At 45.5% G+C, this 13,867-nt stretch overlaps 2 protein-coding genes across 3 annotated transcripts in view; one reads left to right on the top strand and one right to left on the bottom strand.

Annotated features, from left to right (window-relative positions):
• LOC137451311 (uncharacterized) overlaps positions 1-10,574 on the bottom strand; it is a 234,599-nt gene extending 224,025 nt beyond the window's left edge. The window contains exon 1 of the mRNA XM_068158719.1: positions 9,504-10,574. Within this exon, the coding sequence (XP_068014820.1) occupies positions 9,504-9,635 (132 nt within the window). The 5' untranslated portion in view covers positions 9,636-10,574. The remainder of the gene's footprint in view (positions 1-9,503) is intronic.
• A 502-nt stretch (positions 10,575-11,076) lies between these two features.
• The window catches only part of SPOPL (speckle type BTB/POZ protein like), a 39,413-nt gene continuing 36,622 nt past the window's right edge, over positions 11,077-13,867 (top strand). Inside the window, exon 1 of one of the 2 annotated variants that reach the window (XM_068158716.1) lies at positions 11,077-11,349. The gene's annotated coding sequence lies outside the window, so the exon portion shown is untranslated. The remainder of the gene's footprint in view (positions 11,350-13,867) is intronic. The other variant, XM_068158712.1, reaches the window with a different exon arrangement.

The raw sequence follows: 13,867 nt of genomic DNA, 5'->3' as shown, positions 1-13,867 counted from the left end.
AATCCACGTATTTTGAGTCAGAGGTCGGGAGCTTTTCATTAGCCTTAAAATCACCTGTTGTGTAGGTTCTTGTACATATTCTCTCTGCTCATGACACCTGTACTGCATTTTTTTTCCTAATGAGATCCACTAAGGCAGGCTTCCAGCTTCATACAATATGGGCTTTTGTTTTCAGCCAGAGCTCCCATTAAAGCAGGGATGCTTCCTCACTGAGCTTTACATTGACACTTTAACTTTGAACAGAGAGCTAGTCTAAAAAGAATACATAAAATTCAACTAATGAGGCTCTCCAACACTTGGTTTTCATTAAGATAGATATTTTGGTAGTATGTACTTGGGTTACAGTTGGGTGGTGTATTTCTGATATTTGAAGAGAGAGAGAAAAAAACCCAACTGAACAAGAAAGGTTTATAAATTCTCAGATAAAATGATCTATGATTCATTTGAAAGCATCTCTCCACAGCTCAGAAGCTGTCCTCTACTGTGACAGACTGAAGAACTTCAGTACAATTTGTCTTTTCAAAATGTCCCCGAAAGAATATTCTGGAGGAAGCTTTTCAAGTACAGAAACACGTGCCATCTTCTTAGCCTTTAGTTTATATCCAAGCTGCTGAACTGAGAACATTTCATATCCTGTCAGTGTTAACATTGTTAGTCTGCTTCTGTGAGATTTTCTCAGAGCAGTCTGGCTTTTGTCCAAATGTGAGAGCTTTGTTTTCATAAATATTGAAAAACAGCTGACTCACAAACTCTCTCCTTCTGCACAGCTTTGTAAACTCAGGCTTCCTCCTGCCTTACACGTGGAAAGTGGAGTCAGTTCCTTATTCCAGAGCAGTGAATGCTACCTGATACTCATTATCAAGGCACAGTTTTTATCACAGTGGCACATGTTCCTCGCTTCCTTCAGACAACTATTTACTATTTGTCAAAATACTGAACAGAACCAAAGTGACTCCGGATTTCAAGTCTAGGTGTGTCTAAAAGAATAGCAGGTAAGGAGAGAAGTCAACACATTTTGGAACAGGAGTCTGTGTTACACAGTTGTCTAGTTTGAGCTTTTCATTAGGAAACATTTTAGAAGTCACTTTAAAATGGAATAAAAAAATAGGGAAAAAATGAAATCCTACAACTTGATTTTAGAAAAAAGTGAACCATGTCTGTGATGGGGCAAGCTAGTGACTCACCTGAGATTTATTTACTCGGTGTTTGCAGAAGCAGTTTTCTTGGGATGTAGGGCATTTCTGTGCCACCTGGTACAAAACCCAGCCAACAAGATATTATCTTCTGAGGAATATTTTTGAGAACAAGGCCACTGGTCTCACAGTTCTCATGGTCACTTATCAATTGCTTATCAGTGGTGCTGGAATAAGATTGCAGCTGTCAGTCAGCCAGAACCCACACTGTTACTGGTCTTAGAGCAAAGAAAAAAACAGCAATCAGATTTTTCTGGATGAGAAGTGTGTATGTGGAGAGCCTTGGACAGAGTCTTGTCACACAACCTTTGTTCTCTTTTGGTAGCCCCTACATGTGCTCACATGTGCTTCATATTTCACTTCCCTCAGGGAGCAAACACTGGGATACTTTCTTCTCACCTGGAACACTCAGTAATATTTTAGGCTAATCACTTCACTTCCTGCCTTTTGCCTGTTTTCTCTACAGTGAGTCTGCTTTCACAGACAGTGCCTGCCTGGTCTGCCTCTCAGTGTGCCTTTACCTTGAACTTCTGTATTTGTTCTGCACTAATGGCTTTTAGTATTTTGATCCTTTCCACTCCACGACCTCATTCTGCCTCAGATCGTAGTTCTCATCAGACACTTATTACTCATTCCAGTATTTTGAGAGTTATTCCTAGTAAGACTGTCAATCATTTGATGTTCTTGCTTCCCAATAGAACAGCATTTTAAAAGAGAAAAAAAGGAGACAAACACAGCTTTATCCTCATTTCTTCAACATTGCCTTGTTAACTACATGTGGTTCCATGTTGTGGGTGTCATGAATCTGCTCAGTGACATCAAATTTGATCTAGGCAGTGCTGAACAGTACCAGCTCGAGCTTCACAGTCACTTTTTTTTCTTCACCTGCTACTTAAAGAAATCCTAGAACTGTGTCACATAGATAGAGATTCCTGCTGTCTCATCTACACTCCTCTCTTGCAGCTTGTGCTTCTCACCTAAGTGCTATCCAATTAATTGCTTGCACAAGAGGCTCATAATGTATGAATTGGAAAAGCCTCAAATGCTGCAGAGTTTCAGCCGCTCTCGCTGTCCAGCAGAAGCTTTTCCTACATGGCTGGCACTAACTCTGTTCCTAACGTGCCTGCTCCCAGGTAGGACACAGCAGCCTGCAAGAGCACACAAACAGGCCTTACACTCCCGAGGCCGCCTGGGCCTACAAAGAGCTAACTAAGGCTTTATTAACCTGATGCCATACTGAGTAACTGCAGCTTTGCTAGGAACTAAATGTTGTACTACCACGAGCACGTTTTTTCCTCAGGTGCTCAGAGGCATCCCTGGTCTGTACAAACATGTTTGTACAAAGCTCCACTCTTCTTGTATACTTTTTCTGAAAGTCCTGTGCAAAGCTGTGCTCTGTTATTAGTGCACAGGGCGGAGAACAAGATTGACCATTCGATAGCTGGCCTACTCGCATGTAAATCCAGTGTTTTCGATGGATTTCAAAGCAAACTATTGACAGGCTTATCTTTGTAAAGAAGCCAATGCAAACACAATGTCACCATCCACATTTTTCATAAGTAAATATATTTGCCACTGATAAGGAACTCTCATGAACTAGTTTCTTTTTTAAGTTCATTTTGGGTAGAAAAGAGGCAAACTTTTGGTAGGAAAGAGGCACACTCCCAAGGTACAAGGTGCACACATCCATGAGATAAGACCTAACCACTTCTAGGCACATGAGCAGTCCAGGAACTAGAAGCCAGAGAAAGGTAGTATTACCTGAGATAAACAATTGGCCAGTACAAGGGAATTCTTTCCCTTCTCCAGATGAGATCCTGCTGTTAAAGTGTGCCTAGAATGAGATTTCATGTCGGACATATGGAAGTCAGTTTATCTGAAGCAGATAGTACTGATGAGTAAAAGCAGGGGTCAGTGCTAATTCTCCTTCCTTGGACTGAAGAAGGAAGTTCCAAGCAAACAAGGGTAGAAGCTAGGGATACCATACAGTGAATTTAGATAGGACTACATGACAAGAAAACCAGTACTTGGTAGAATTCAGAGGGTGTGGATCCTTCTGATACACATCAGAAGAAAGAATGTACATATTTCCATTAAAAGCAGGAGATTCTGCTTCCTAGATGGCTCTTTGCAGGTGGACACATGGTGTGGGCAAAGCTTTATTTAAAAGCCATTAGAAAGCACCACAGTAATCATTCTGGCACAGGCTCGATCTGTCCCAGTAATGGACTTCTTCTACTGTACACGCATGTATAGCACACTTGGTGAGGTCTTGCCCCTAGCTTTAGGACTTCTTTAGGCTTTCTGCTTTCTCAGACACAGCTGTGGGAATTACTTCTATAGACAAAGACCTATTTTCCCTTGCATTCTATACTGCTGCTCTGACCAAGCTATTGTACCAGTGCAACATTGCCCTCCTTGGTCCAGGCTTTGAGTTAGTCTGCACGTCCACAGTATTAACAGGCAGGAAAGTCCTTTTCCTTATATAAAATCTTTGAGATAAAACCTGATGTATTCATTCCCAATATATGCTTTTGGTGAAGTGTTAGCAGGCTTTGCCATGAGAATTACCTAATTAAATTCTTAGCTTGCACTCTGCAGGTTAATCCTATTTTTCTTCTTTTCTTAACTTGGCTAGGCAAGCTCTTTTCTCATGGACCAGAGACAACACTTCGGAAAGCATTTCCTTTCTTAAGTTTGTTTGTTAATCATAACTTGCCACCATAAACTGTTTTCAGCCACAGACACATTATCTTTTAAATTGCAGATGTGAGTTTTTCCTCCAGTGTGCTCTGAGCTTTTTGATTTGCTTTTTCCCCTCTTAGATGCAAAATAACCACCTGCATACAGGTGCTCAAAAGCAGTTTCAGAGAAGCCACACTGATGATAGGATGCAGCCCAGACACAGGCTAAACATAGACAGTACAAAGTGGTCAAAGTACAGAATAAGTAAGAGTCAAAAGAAATGAAGCATCTCAAGAAATGAGCTTTTGATGTATGTGTAGGAAAATTCTTTTTTAAGGGATATTGAATCCAAGCTGCATGCAGATGTGCTGCATCATGGTGTACAATCACTGAAAATCTCACAGCTTTCCAAATCAATAGTGTCAACACACTGTTCTTAAAAGAAGCAGCTGCTTTCACCGTGCACTAGAAGTGGGATTTTACCCTTATCTGAGCAAATGTGCAGGGAGTTTCCTGGACGCTTCTCTTCACCACTGAGCATTGGTGCTGTGTAAATCTGGTAAAGCAGTTGAAAGCTAGAATCTCAGATGAGGTTTGCATTCAATTGCAGTACTGCAAATGGATTCCAACACTGTTTTGTCACTATGTATGTCACATGCCAGAGATAATATGACTCAGAAGACTGGTATCTGTCTTCATCTACCTTTTTCTGACCACAGCCTTAAGCTATCTATTCAGATGATCACCATCACTGAGTGGCACACTCTGCTTGTACTACGTTATCTGAGTGTTTACTTTAGGATTAGGACCCTTCCATGCTTGTCTCTCAACCCCAGAGCAAAACCCCTTCAGTTTATGATTCATAATACATCTTGAGAAACAAAATCCTTGCCAGCAAGAAGAAATGGACTAGAAGAAAAAGCTGTTAGATTTAAATAGATGCCAAAATAACTAAAACCAGATAAGAACCCCCTATATGCTCAAAATGACAAAGCTGGCTATGTCAGAATTCCAGCTATCAAGCATAACTCTATTAGAAATCATCATGAGGCTGTTCTGTGTTCTCAGCTTGGTATTGGTATCCTTCCAATAATCCTGAAAGGTGTTTGAAGTTTTTCTTTTTATCTGGTAAACAAGGGTTAGAGTTGAGCACTAAACAAGCCACAGATGCTCTCTATTCACCTTCCCAAAGTGGGAGGGGGAGGGAATAAGGGAGAGAGGCTTATGAACTGGAGAAGAACCTAAAGCAACTTTAATGAAACTAATAACACAAAGTAAAAGAAACAAACCCAACATTGAACCCAGCCCTCCCAATGGCAATTACATCTTTGTCACTACGGATACTGTGGAGAATATTGATGTTGTGAAGTGCGTTTGTGAGTAATGTTATTAAGGAATGTATTTGTCGGCTAGAAAGCAGGAGGCCATTTAAAGAGGCAACACCACAGCATCTCAGAAACAAATAGGGTAATAAAGTTCAAGACATCTTGCCTTCCTTACATTCTGAAGTGTAGTTTTAGCTCTCTCAATGTGCCTTAGCAGCTTGCTCTTCAGTCAAATCTTCAGTTTGCTGTATTCTCTCAGCCCAAGGAACTGTGCTCGGATGCTGGTTTTATCTGAATTTATACAAGATGGTGTTTGGTGCCCATGTAAAACTCAGAACTCCATGCTTGTTCTTCCCTCTATGAAACTGACTTTAAAGGCATTGTAAAAGCTACTTGGCATTGAAATGAGGAAAAGACCACACTTGGCTTCATTATAAAGTTTATGAATATAAGCCACAAATTTGCTCTCTGTTGTTGCTATCTGGTATAAAAAGAAGTTTCAACACTCCCTGAAACAAAAAAAGCTTTAAAAGGTATTCTCCTTTCTGTTTCATTGTTTTTCTGGAGAGCAGAAGGGAGCAGAGGTGAAAAGGTTGGGCATGTAAAAACACAGTTTGGTTTTACTTTTCATTGGGAAAGGAGAGGAATGCTGATTTACAAAGAGCTTTAAAGATTGGCTTTCTTTGCTTTAGCAAGACCTGAAAATCATCTATTCAATTAACCACTAAAAAATCATCTTTCCCACTAGAGATGATTATAAAATGTTACCACATCCTGGAGTGTATTTAGTGTCCAGGTTGCAACCTGGGAAACTACATTTTTTAACGGCTGTTGTAGCCCTTGTTTTGAATTGCATACTCAGCCAGCAGTACTGATTCCTCTGTTTAGATTGCCTTCCCTTCTCATTGTGACATCTCACTGGACACATGTGTGTACTTGAAAGACTTGTGAACATGTCACGGCTGCAGCCAGGAACACCAACTTGGAAGCAGTAGTAGCTGTCAAGCATCTGCAGATCAAATCATACCACTGGTCTGCCATCTTACTTGTGAGCCTCAGTGGCACTGGAATGGCAACGAAGAGAGCAAAGCAGAAAGAACCTGAGACAGAGCACACAGCTGTACAAATATGGTTGTGGTGTTCTAGCAAATGTGAATGAATCCAACAACTTATGTGCACATGAAGGAAAACTAAGGGAAAAAGTGGAACATTTGTAGGAGTGGATGAAAGGAATCTGGGATTCTTTTTGAGAAGAATCTCATGACAACCTGCTAGAGAATGCTGGGGAGAAGCAAACCAAAGATGGTCAGCAATTTGTAGCTCACCATTCTGCAGAAAAAGCAATGCCATGTAGTATTGTAACCAGGCTTCCTGCCTGGTTTTCTGCCATTATGCATTAAAGAAATATCCACAGGAAGGTCTGATACCTGCTTTGAAGGTCTTGCTATCTATTTTAAGATGTAAGCATGAGCGAATGAAGAAACAGAAATGAAGGGAAAGAAACGTGGCTATACAACACAAATTCCATTGAGTAACTCTTTTTTAGCATATAAGCTGTGCTTGAACTGAAATGTATAGGTTGGACTTGATGATCTCAAAGGTCTCTTCCAACCTGGTTAATTGTATTCTATTCTGTTGAAAAGCTGACTAAAGCTGTGCAGGAAACGCTTGCCTGTCTCGTGACAGTTGGAAAACTCAAATGTTTTCACAGTTTGCATGACAATCTGTTAAGTGTTTGTTTATTTGTTTTGAATAAAAGAAGGAAGGGAGGCTCACACACAACAGTTGCTGAACTCAGGCAAAGACTGGAAGCCCCATGTTCAAGCCTCAGCTAAAGTTAAGGTTTGTTTGTACAAAGCATAAACAGGGAAGAACGGGGAAGACTCTAACCGCATACCAGCTAGTAGTTTGGTGGTTCAGGTTGCATCTGTGATGTGAAAGACAGGATCTCAACATTCTCCCTGAATCAGGAAAAACAGACACTCAGATCTGACTCTCTCAGCACCCCCAGGCTCTTTGCTATAGCCACTGGAACACTTTATCCGTACAGTCTTTTCCTCCTCTCTCAGCAGAAATTGCCTCTTTGCTAAAGACCTGCCAAAACCAGCCTGTGTTACAGGGAGGAATGCTGGTTTCAAAACATTGACCTTTTCAGGTGAAGACCCATTCTGCTGAAACCTCACTGAATACTTTAAAGCTGTATCATTAAGTTGTAAGAAATGAGTTGTCTGTTGCAGCTTATCAAGTTTCATTATTTTCCTTTTCAGGACCAAAAGCTATAGGGAAAATACAACAAGAAGTCAAGGTAGAAAAGTCAATCTAAACTGGATAGTGCCTTAATACCCTGCAATTTCAAATTCACAAAGCAATTCGAATTCTGAAGCCACTGTATTTTATGAAGACGGAAAACTTCCCAGATGAATTTTTATACACTTTTAAAAGTGCCCATAAAATGGTGACTCTTATCAGCTAGATCAGGCTCTGCATTTACTGAATGCAAAATCCCTTGTACATCTTGGCAGTACGTCTGTGATGTTGTCTGCTTCCTCTCGTGAAAGGAAATAGGGTAGAGTGAAAGAAGGCATTACGGATTTAGCATGATTCCTGCAGAAAACACTCTCTTTTGGACAACAGACAGCAAAAGAAAACAGTAAGTATGTGACACTAGCACTGTCTTGGGTTTTCGGTCATTGATTTTCTGAGCATAAATTAATGCAAATAATTAACTTCATTAAAAATAGGAAGTTAATATTCTTGTCTTGAATTTATTTCAAAAAGCTTATTTTAGTCACACCTCCTGTTGTGCATCTTGAAAACACTGCAGCAAGGTGCTCACACATGAGGGTACGTGTTTAATGCTCCCCTTCACCAGTAAGATCTCAAAGAGTTTATACTGAATCTGTAATGAGGCCCTATTGTTTCACCATTGAACTGTCATCACTGCTTGGGCAGAGAATGATTTCCACTTGTAACTTCACCTCCTAAATAATGTACACCTGTATTTACATATGCAACTACTTATATCTGTGGACTGCTCATCCACCTAATGCTGAAATAAATCTGTTTTACACGCTCTGAGAGTTAACATCATCACCTACAGCAGCTGAATTCGGGGAGTTCACTCACTTCACAAAACAAAGGTGAAGAAATATGGTCAATAATGGAGAATAAATGCTCTCCAGCAGAAACACAGGAAATCTGATGTTTAACATACAAGAAACAGATCCCAACAGCATGAAACTTGATGGCCCTGGAAAGAGGGAAGACTTGTATTGTGGTGAACTAGACTAGATCACACCCCTTTATCACTGGATGTGCTTTGTTGTTCTTTTTGGAGTAAAATTATTCTACAGAGAAACTCTCAAGAATTGTTAGGTAAGATGCTTCAAAAAGCCAGCCCTCAAGAAGAGACACAGATTTAAAGTAGTAGAGGAACATCATGAGTTGGACTAGATGACTGTGGCAGGTACCTTCCAACCAAAATGGTGTGGTGTGGTACTGTATGGTCTGCTGTGCTATGCCAGCAGCGCAAACATTGCTCTGTCCCAGGGGATGCTGGGAGTAAAGGATGTTTTTCTTCTTTTGACCTTAATCTCTTTTTAGACAACAAAATAAAATGGCACCTTCCCTGAAAAGCTTTGATAGGTGCAAATACTCTTATTTCTGGCAGAAAGTAGTGTATTTTGTAACTGTCCTTTCCTGTGGGGCCTCCTGCCTGCTTTGAGAGAGCATGATCTAGGGGATCCACTCCAGGCCCAGGACAGTTTGGTCCTCTCTCTGGTCTCAGCTGGCATCTTTATCCTGTACATGTGCTTTGTCGTTTTGTTTTTCTCAATCATTTTCTGTCCTGATTAGATGACAACCTATGTGTTTACCTCCTATGTTTTCTAAACTGCTTGGCATAAAGGGCCACTTATCCCAGCTGACCCATTAAGTGCTGCTGTGAGGCAAGTAACACAGCTGTGTGCTGAGGCCACGGTGCTGCACCTGAGCGTGGCGCAGGAGGCTGGTACTACAGTGGTGCACATTTATTTAGCAAGGGGAGGAGAAACAAGCTTAAGGCTATAAAATTGGGAATCCAAGGGGAAATAGCAGGGAACAGGACTCAGTGGTGAATGAAAAGTACAGGAAAATAACTTAAACTGCTGTTAAAACCAACTGGAGACTCCAGATCTAGCTTTGCTCGGCAACCACTCACATGCTCTTCTGGGGGCACTTGCCCCCTGACACAAGAACACTACGGATCTGAGGCTAGCAAAAGAACTTCTCAGCCCAAGGTATTCATGAGCTATAATCTCACCTTTGTCTGCTGCCAAGTGTACATGCATTCTTCACAGGCTCTGTTATGGATCCACCCTCGCAGACCTCCACTAGCTCGAGCTTGAGCTTCATCTACTACAGATGAAGAGTCACTTGGCTCCCTGCTTTGCATTCAAATGCAATATTCCCATTACGGACTCTTCAGTTAAAACTAGGAATGCACTTCTGACTTCCAGTAGAAGAGCCTGAATTCTGCTGTCTGAAACGGGACATTGTTTACTTCCCGTTTCAACAGTGTCTCCGGGCATAGAGCTATTCTGCTTACAGATCCAGGAATGCTGGTAGTTTGTGTTCTACTTGTGCTTCACACAACCAACAGAGGTTGAGTGTTTTTTCTTCTAAGTAATGGTCCACAAAAAAGGCAACAGCCTGGATCTCCTCCAAGCATCCGGTTCAGCTAAATGAAGTCCTGGTTGTGGCTGTAAAGCTATTTCCTACAAGGCCTGGTATGAAAAAGACTCCAAATAAACAAAACCGCTGAGCCACCTGAAAATACAGTGGTGTGGGACAGGTTCCCGAGACAGCTCTGAGTGACCCAGCAAGACCAAGAGCAGCACGGCGTGCCAGGGCAGCTGCCCTCTGCAGGACGAATCCCCCAGGGCCTTCCTCACTAACGCAGCGGTGCGCAGACCCTGCTGGCTTGGGTGTCCTCGCGCAGCACCACCCCGCGCGCGGGATCCTTAGCGCTCACTCTCGTCAGCAGCACTGACGGTGTCCCGAGTCTTAACTCTCTCCTTAGAGTCTATTCTCTGTACAGCCCTGGCCCTCAGGTAACCAAAACAAACCCGGCATTACCCGTGGGCTGGTTCTTGTCAGGCCCTAACAACTGCTAGCATATGGAGCTCACAAGCGTCGTGCCTAGGTCAAATCCAGCTGAAGTATCTAATTGAAACACGAGTCCTCAGAGGCCGTAGCCTGTCCCGCAGCGTGAACCCGTCAGGAAGAGGGGTGACGATCGGACATTTGCTTCAAGGGAGTACTGCCGACCCCCGCGACAGCTCCCACGGCCCACTCCCGCCCTTCTCCGCTCCGCTGCTGCCTGGCCCCTTCCTCGAGAATCCGAAGCGTCCGCAGAGGGGCCCCACCGCCTGCTCCGGACATAATGCGCCCGTCTGCACCCCGACAGCCGCCGCGGGGACTCGCCGGCACCTCACGGCTCGCGGCGCGGCCTCACACGCTCAGCCGCGCGGGCCCGCCCCGGCCACGCGCCCCGCCCAGCGGCCGCACTCCCTCGCGCCCCGCCCAGCGGCCGCACTCCCTCGCGCCCCGCCCAGCGGCCGCACTCCCTCGCGCCCCGCCCAGCGGCCGCACTCCCTCGCGCCCCGCCCAGCGGCCGCACTCCCTCGCGCCCCGCCCAGCGGCCGCACTCCCTCGCGCCCCGCCCAGCGGCCGCACTCCCTCGCGCCCCGCCCAGCGGCCGCACTCCCTCGCGCCCCGCCCAGCGGCCGCACTCCCTCGCGCCCCGCCCAGCGGCCGCACTCCCTCGCGCCCCGCCTCGGTCGCGGAGGTAGAGGGGCGCGGCTTCGCGCGAGGGCCCGGATGGAAGCAGCGCGGCGCGCGGCGGCGTGACCCCTCCCTGCCCGGAAGTGCGGCGGCAACCGGAGCGGCGGCAGCAGCGGGGTCGTACGGGAGCCGCGAGGTGCCGAGCGCGGGGGAGGAGCGACGGCAGAACAACAGCAGGAGCGGGGGCTCGGGCAGCGATGCGGCTCCGCCACTGCCCAGCCTCGCAGCTTCCGCCTGCCGTCGGGCACCGGTGACCGTCACACCTTCTTCCCCGCCCCGGCAGTATGAAACCCGCTGCGCTGCCGGGCCAGCGCTGCGCTCCGGTATGTACCGAGCGAGCGGGCCGGCGCGGGGGTGCTGCCGGCAGTCGGGGTGTATGTGTGCAGGGAAGAGGCCTTTATTGTGCTCTCTCCGGCCCATCGCCCGTGTCGCTGGGGCGGGACCGGGTCCCCCTGCCCAGGGCAGCGGCCTGCAGGGCTCTTCCCTCCGGCAGCGGGAGTGGGGTGGGGGGCCGGCCGGCGGGCGGCGGGGCTAGCGGGAGGGTGCCTCGCGTCCGCCTTTGCGCTGCGAAGCCTCCTCGCCCGGGGGCCGGGGCCGGCCCGCACGCGCACCCCGGGAGGCTCAGCGTAGGTAACCCATACGGTGGGCAGGACGCCCTTCCCGATGGGCTCGTGTAGGCCCTGGCAGGAGCGCTCGCAGCTGCACGGCTGCGGCAGGCATTGCTGCCGGCGGCCCGTAACGTTTGTTTTGCTGCCTGTGTGCCGCAGATCCCCAACCGCCGTACCACAGTTTGCGCTGGGAAGTTCTCATCCGGCGGAGAAAACATGGGGGGGTGGGGAGGGGCTCCCTACTCTGGGCCGTGACAAACTTTCGGAGATGCTGTAGCAGCAAATGAGTAATGTTGAAAAGCTCACACCTGATTCAGATGTGCTGCGTGCACCATTTCATACGTCGTCAGGAAGTGAGGTTGACTAACACTGGTTTTCACCTGATGATGTCATCTGCTGAAATTCACTGGAGCCCGCTGAAAATTGCTGCTTGAGAGCAGAAGTAGTCGAGGAGCTTAAAGAATGGAAGAAATTCCCAAACAGAGAAAACGAGCACGAGTGTGATTGATAAACTCGCAATGTTTTTTCAAATGTGACATCCTAAAATCCCCGTCGCATCTGAAGATGTGGCTTTGTGAAGATGTTCTTGCTGTCTAAAATGCTTTGAGGAGTTATGGAAATAGCATTTGTGCGACAAAGATTGTTTGTAACCTGCTGCCAGGAAGAACAATCTGTGAGAGTCAGGCCGGGCCGTTCCTTGCTCTTATCAGTTTGCAGAGTGCTTTGCTGTGATAGCTTTCCCATATGCTTAGAGGAATTCGTACCACAGTGGTGCTGAAGCCGAGCCATTTGTATGACTGCCAAGGCATTTTAACTACTTCAAAAAAATAAAAGTTTGGTTCCCTGTTCTCTTTTTACTAAAAATTTTATGGTTTCTGGAAATAAAAATCCCTTTCCACAGGGACACTTAACTGTCACAACATGCTGCCCTGTTTCCTATGTATTTAGCAAAACATGGTTGAGTAAAGCAATCCAAGTGAGATTGCTTCAGTTATTAAAGGCAGCAACCTGATACTTGTGGTTATAAAATCCTGCCATCTTCAAAATGCTGTGCCCTGGATGAAAGCATGCAGAAAAGTGTCAGCGTCATTCCCTTCCCCCTTGTCTTTTAGATCTTCCCTCACTACTTACATTAAAGCACTTTGATTTAAAAGTCACAGTTAGTGCTTCCCTAAGTGTCACGTCAGCTAAGCACCACACAGGCGATGGTAACAGCAGCAAAACAAGGTGCTGATGATCCATGAACTCGTGTGAATTAGGTAGTTTCAGAAGTCTACTAGCATAGAGATGCTGGAGGGGCATACAGCCCTCTCCTGAGTCTGCAGGGGTCGTCAGTCTGAGGAGGAAGAGCAGCTGGGTAGTTTAGCCATCGGTGTTCTGCACCCTGCGTTTTAGGACATAATAGAAGTCCTTCACCTCTGGTTGCCGAGCGCCTTCTGTGTCACATCAAATACGTGCTCTCCAAGAGAGTTTCATACCTCAACTCTTGGTTCCCCTTTCTCCCTGTGCAAAATCTGTTGCATATTCACAAGACTTCTTCCTTGCTTTGGTTTCTGGAGGAAACTTCCTAGTTTGTGTCCTCCACATTTTGTTTCTAACAATTTCTTCTTGTCCCACCCCTACCCGAAAGACTCCTATTGGAACTGCCTTATCAAATTCAAGTAGGAAATCTGTGCTTCACTTTGTGTTCTGTGCTTAGGGGAGAATTGTTGCAACAATGTGAGGGGTGGAGGTGTTTTCATAGTGGCAATTTAGAGGTTGTAATAGTTCCTGAGAAGAGATGATCACTTTGCCCTAGTTGAGTGGGTTTCTGCAGAAGTACAGGTAGTGTGTTACAGAGCGTGGATTGTTTTGCATAAAAGTTTGGGTTCTTTGGTAATATTTTAGCTATTAAACTTGTGTGGTGGGTCTGAGTTTTGGCAAGAGTGTATGTTCAGTATTGGAGTGAGATTAAACAAAACCCCCCAGCTCTCTTGGTTCCATTTTACCCGAGTTTAATAGCTTTTCAGTGTGGTTTTTGGTAACCTGGTTTAAAGTGATGCTTTGTCAGCTATAAAGGGGTTTTATGTTCTTTACAACAAATGGCTTTGCTGGCATGTATCTGTCAACGTTGTTGTGACCTGTGTTTGCATGTGGCATTCAGGATATATAGTGGAAAGAGATATTCTTTCAGCTGATTCAGAAACCTGTTGGCATGGAATAACCTAGGGAGCTGGTGTGTACCAGTCCCCTG

The sequence above is a fragment of the Melanerpes formicivorus genome, unplaced genomic scaffold, assembly GCF_026170545.1.
Source record: "Melanerpes formicivorus ecotype bairdi unplaced genomic scaffold, bMelFor1.0.p_v2 SCAF_41, whole genome shotgun sequence".
Lineage (NCBI taxonomy): Eukaryota > Metazoa > Chordata > Aves > Piciformes > Picidae > Melanerpes > Melanerpes formicivorus.
The sequence above is the reverse complement of the archived record's forward strand: the minus strand, read 5'-3'. Positions and strand labels throughout refer to the sequence as shown.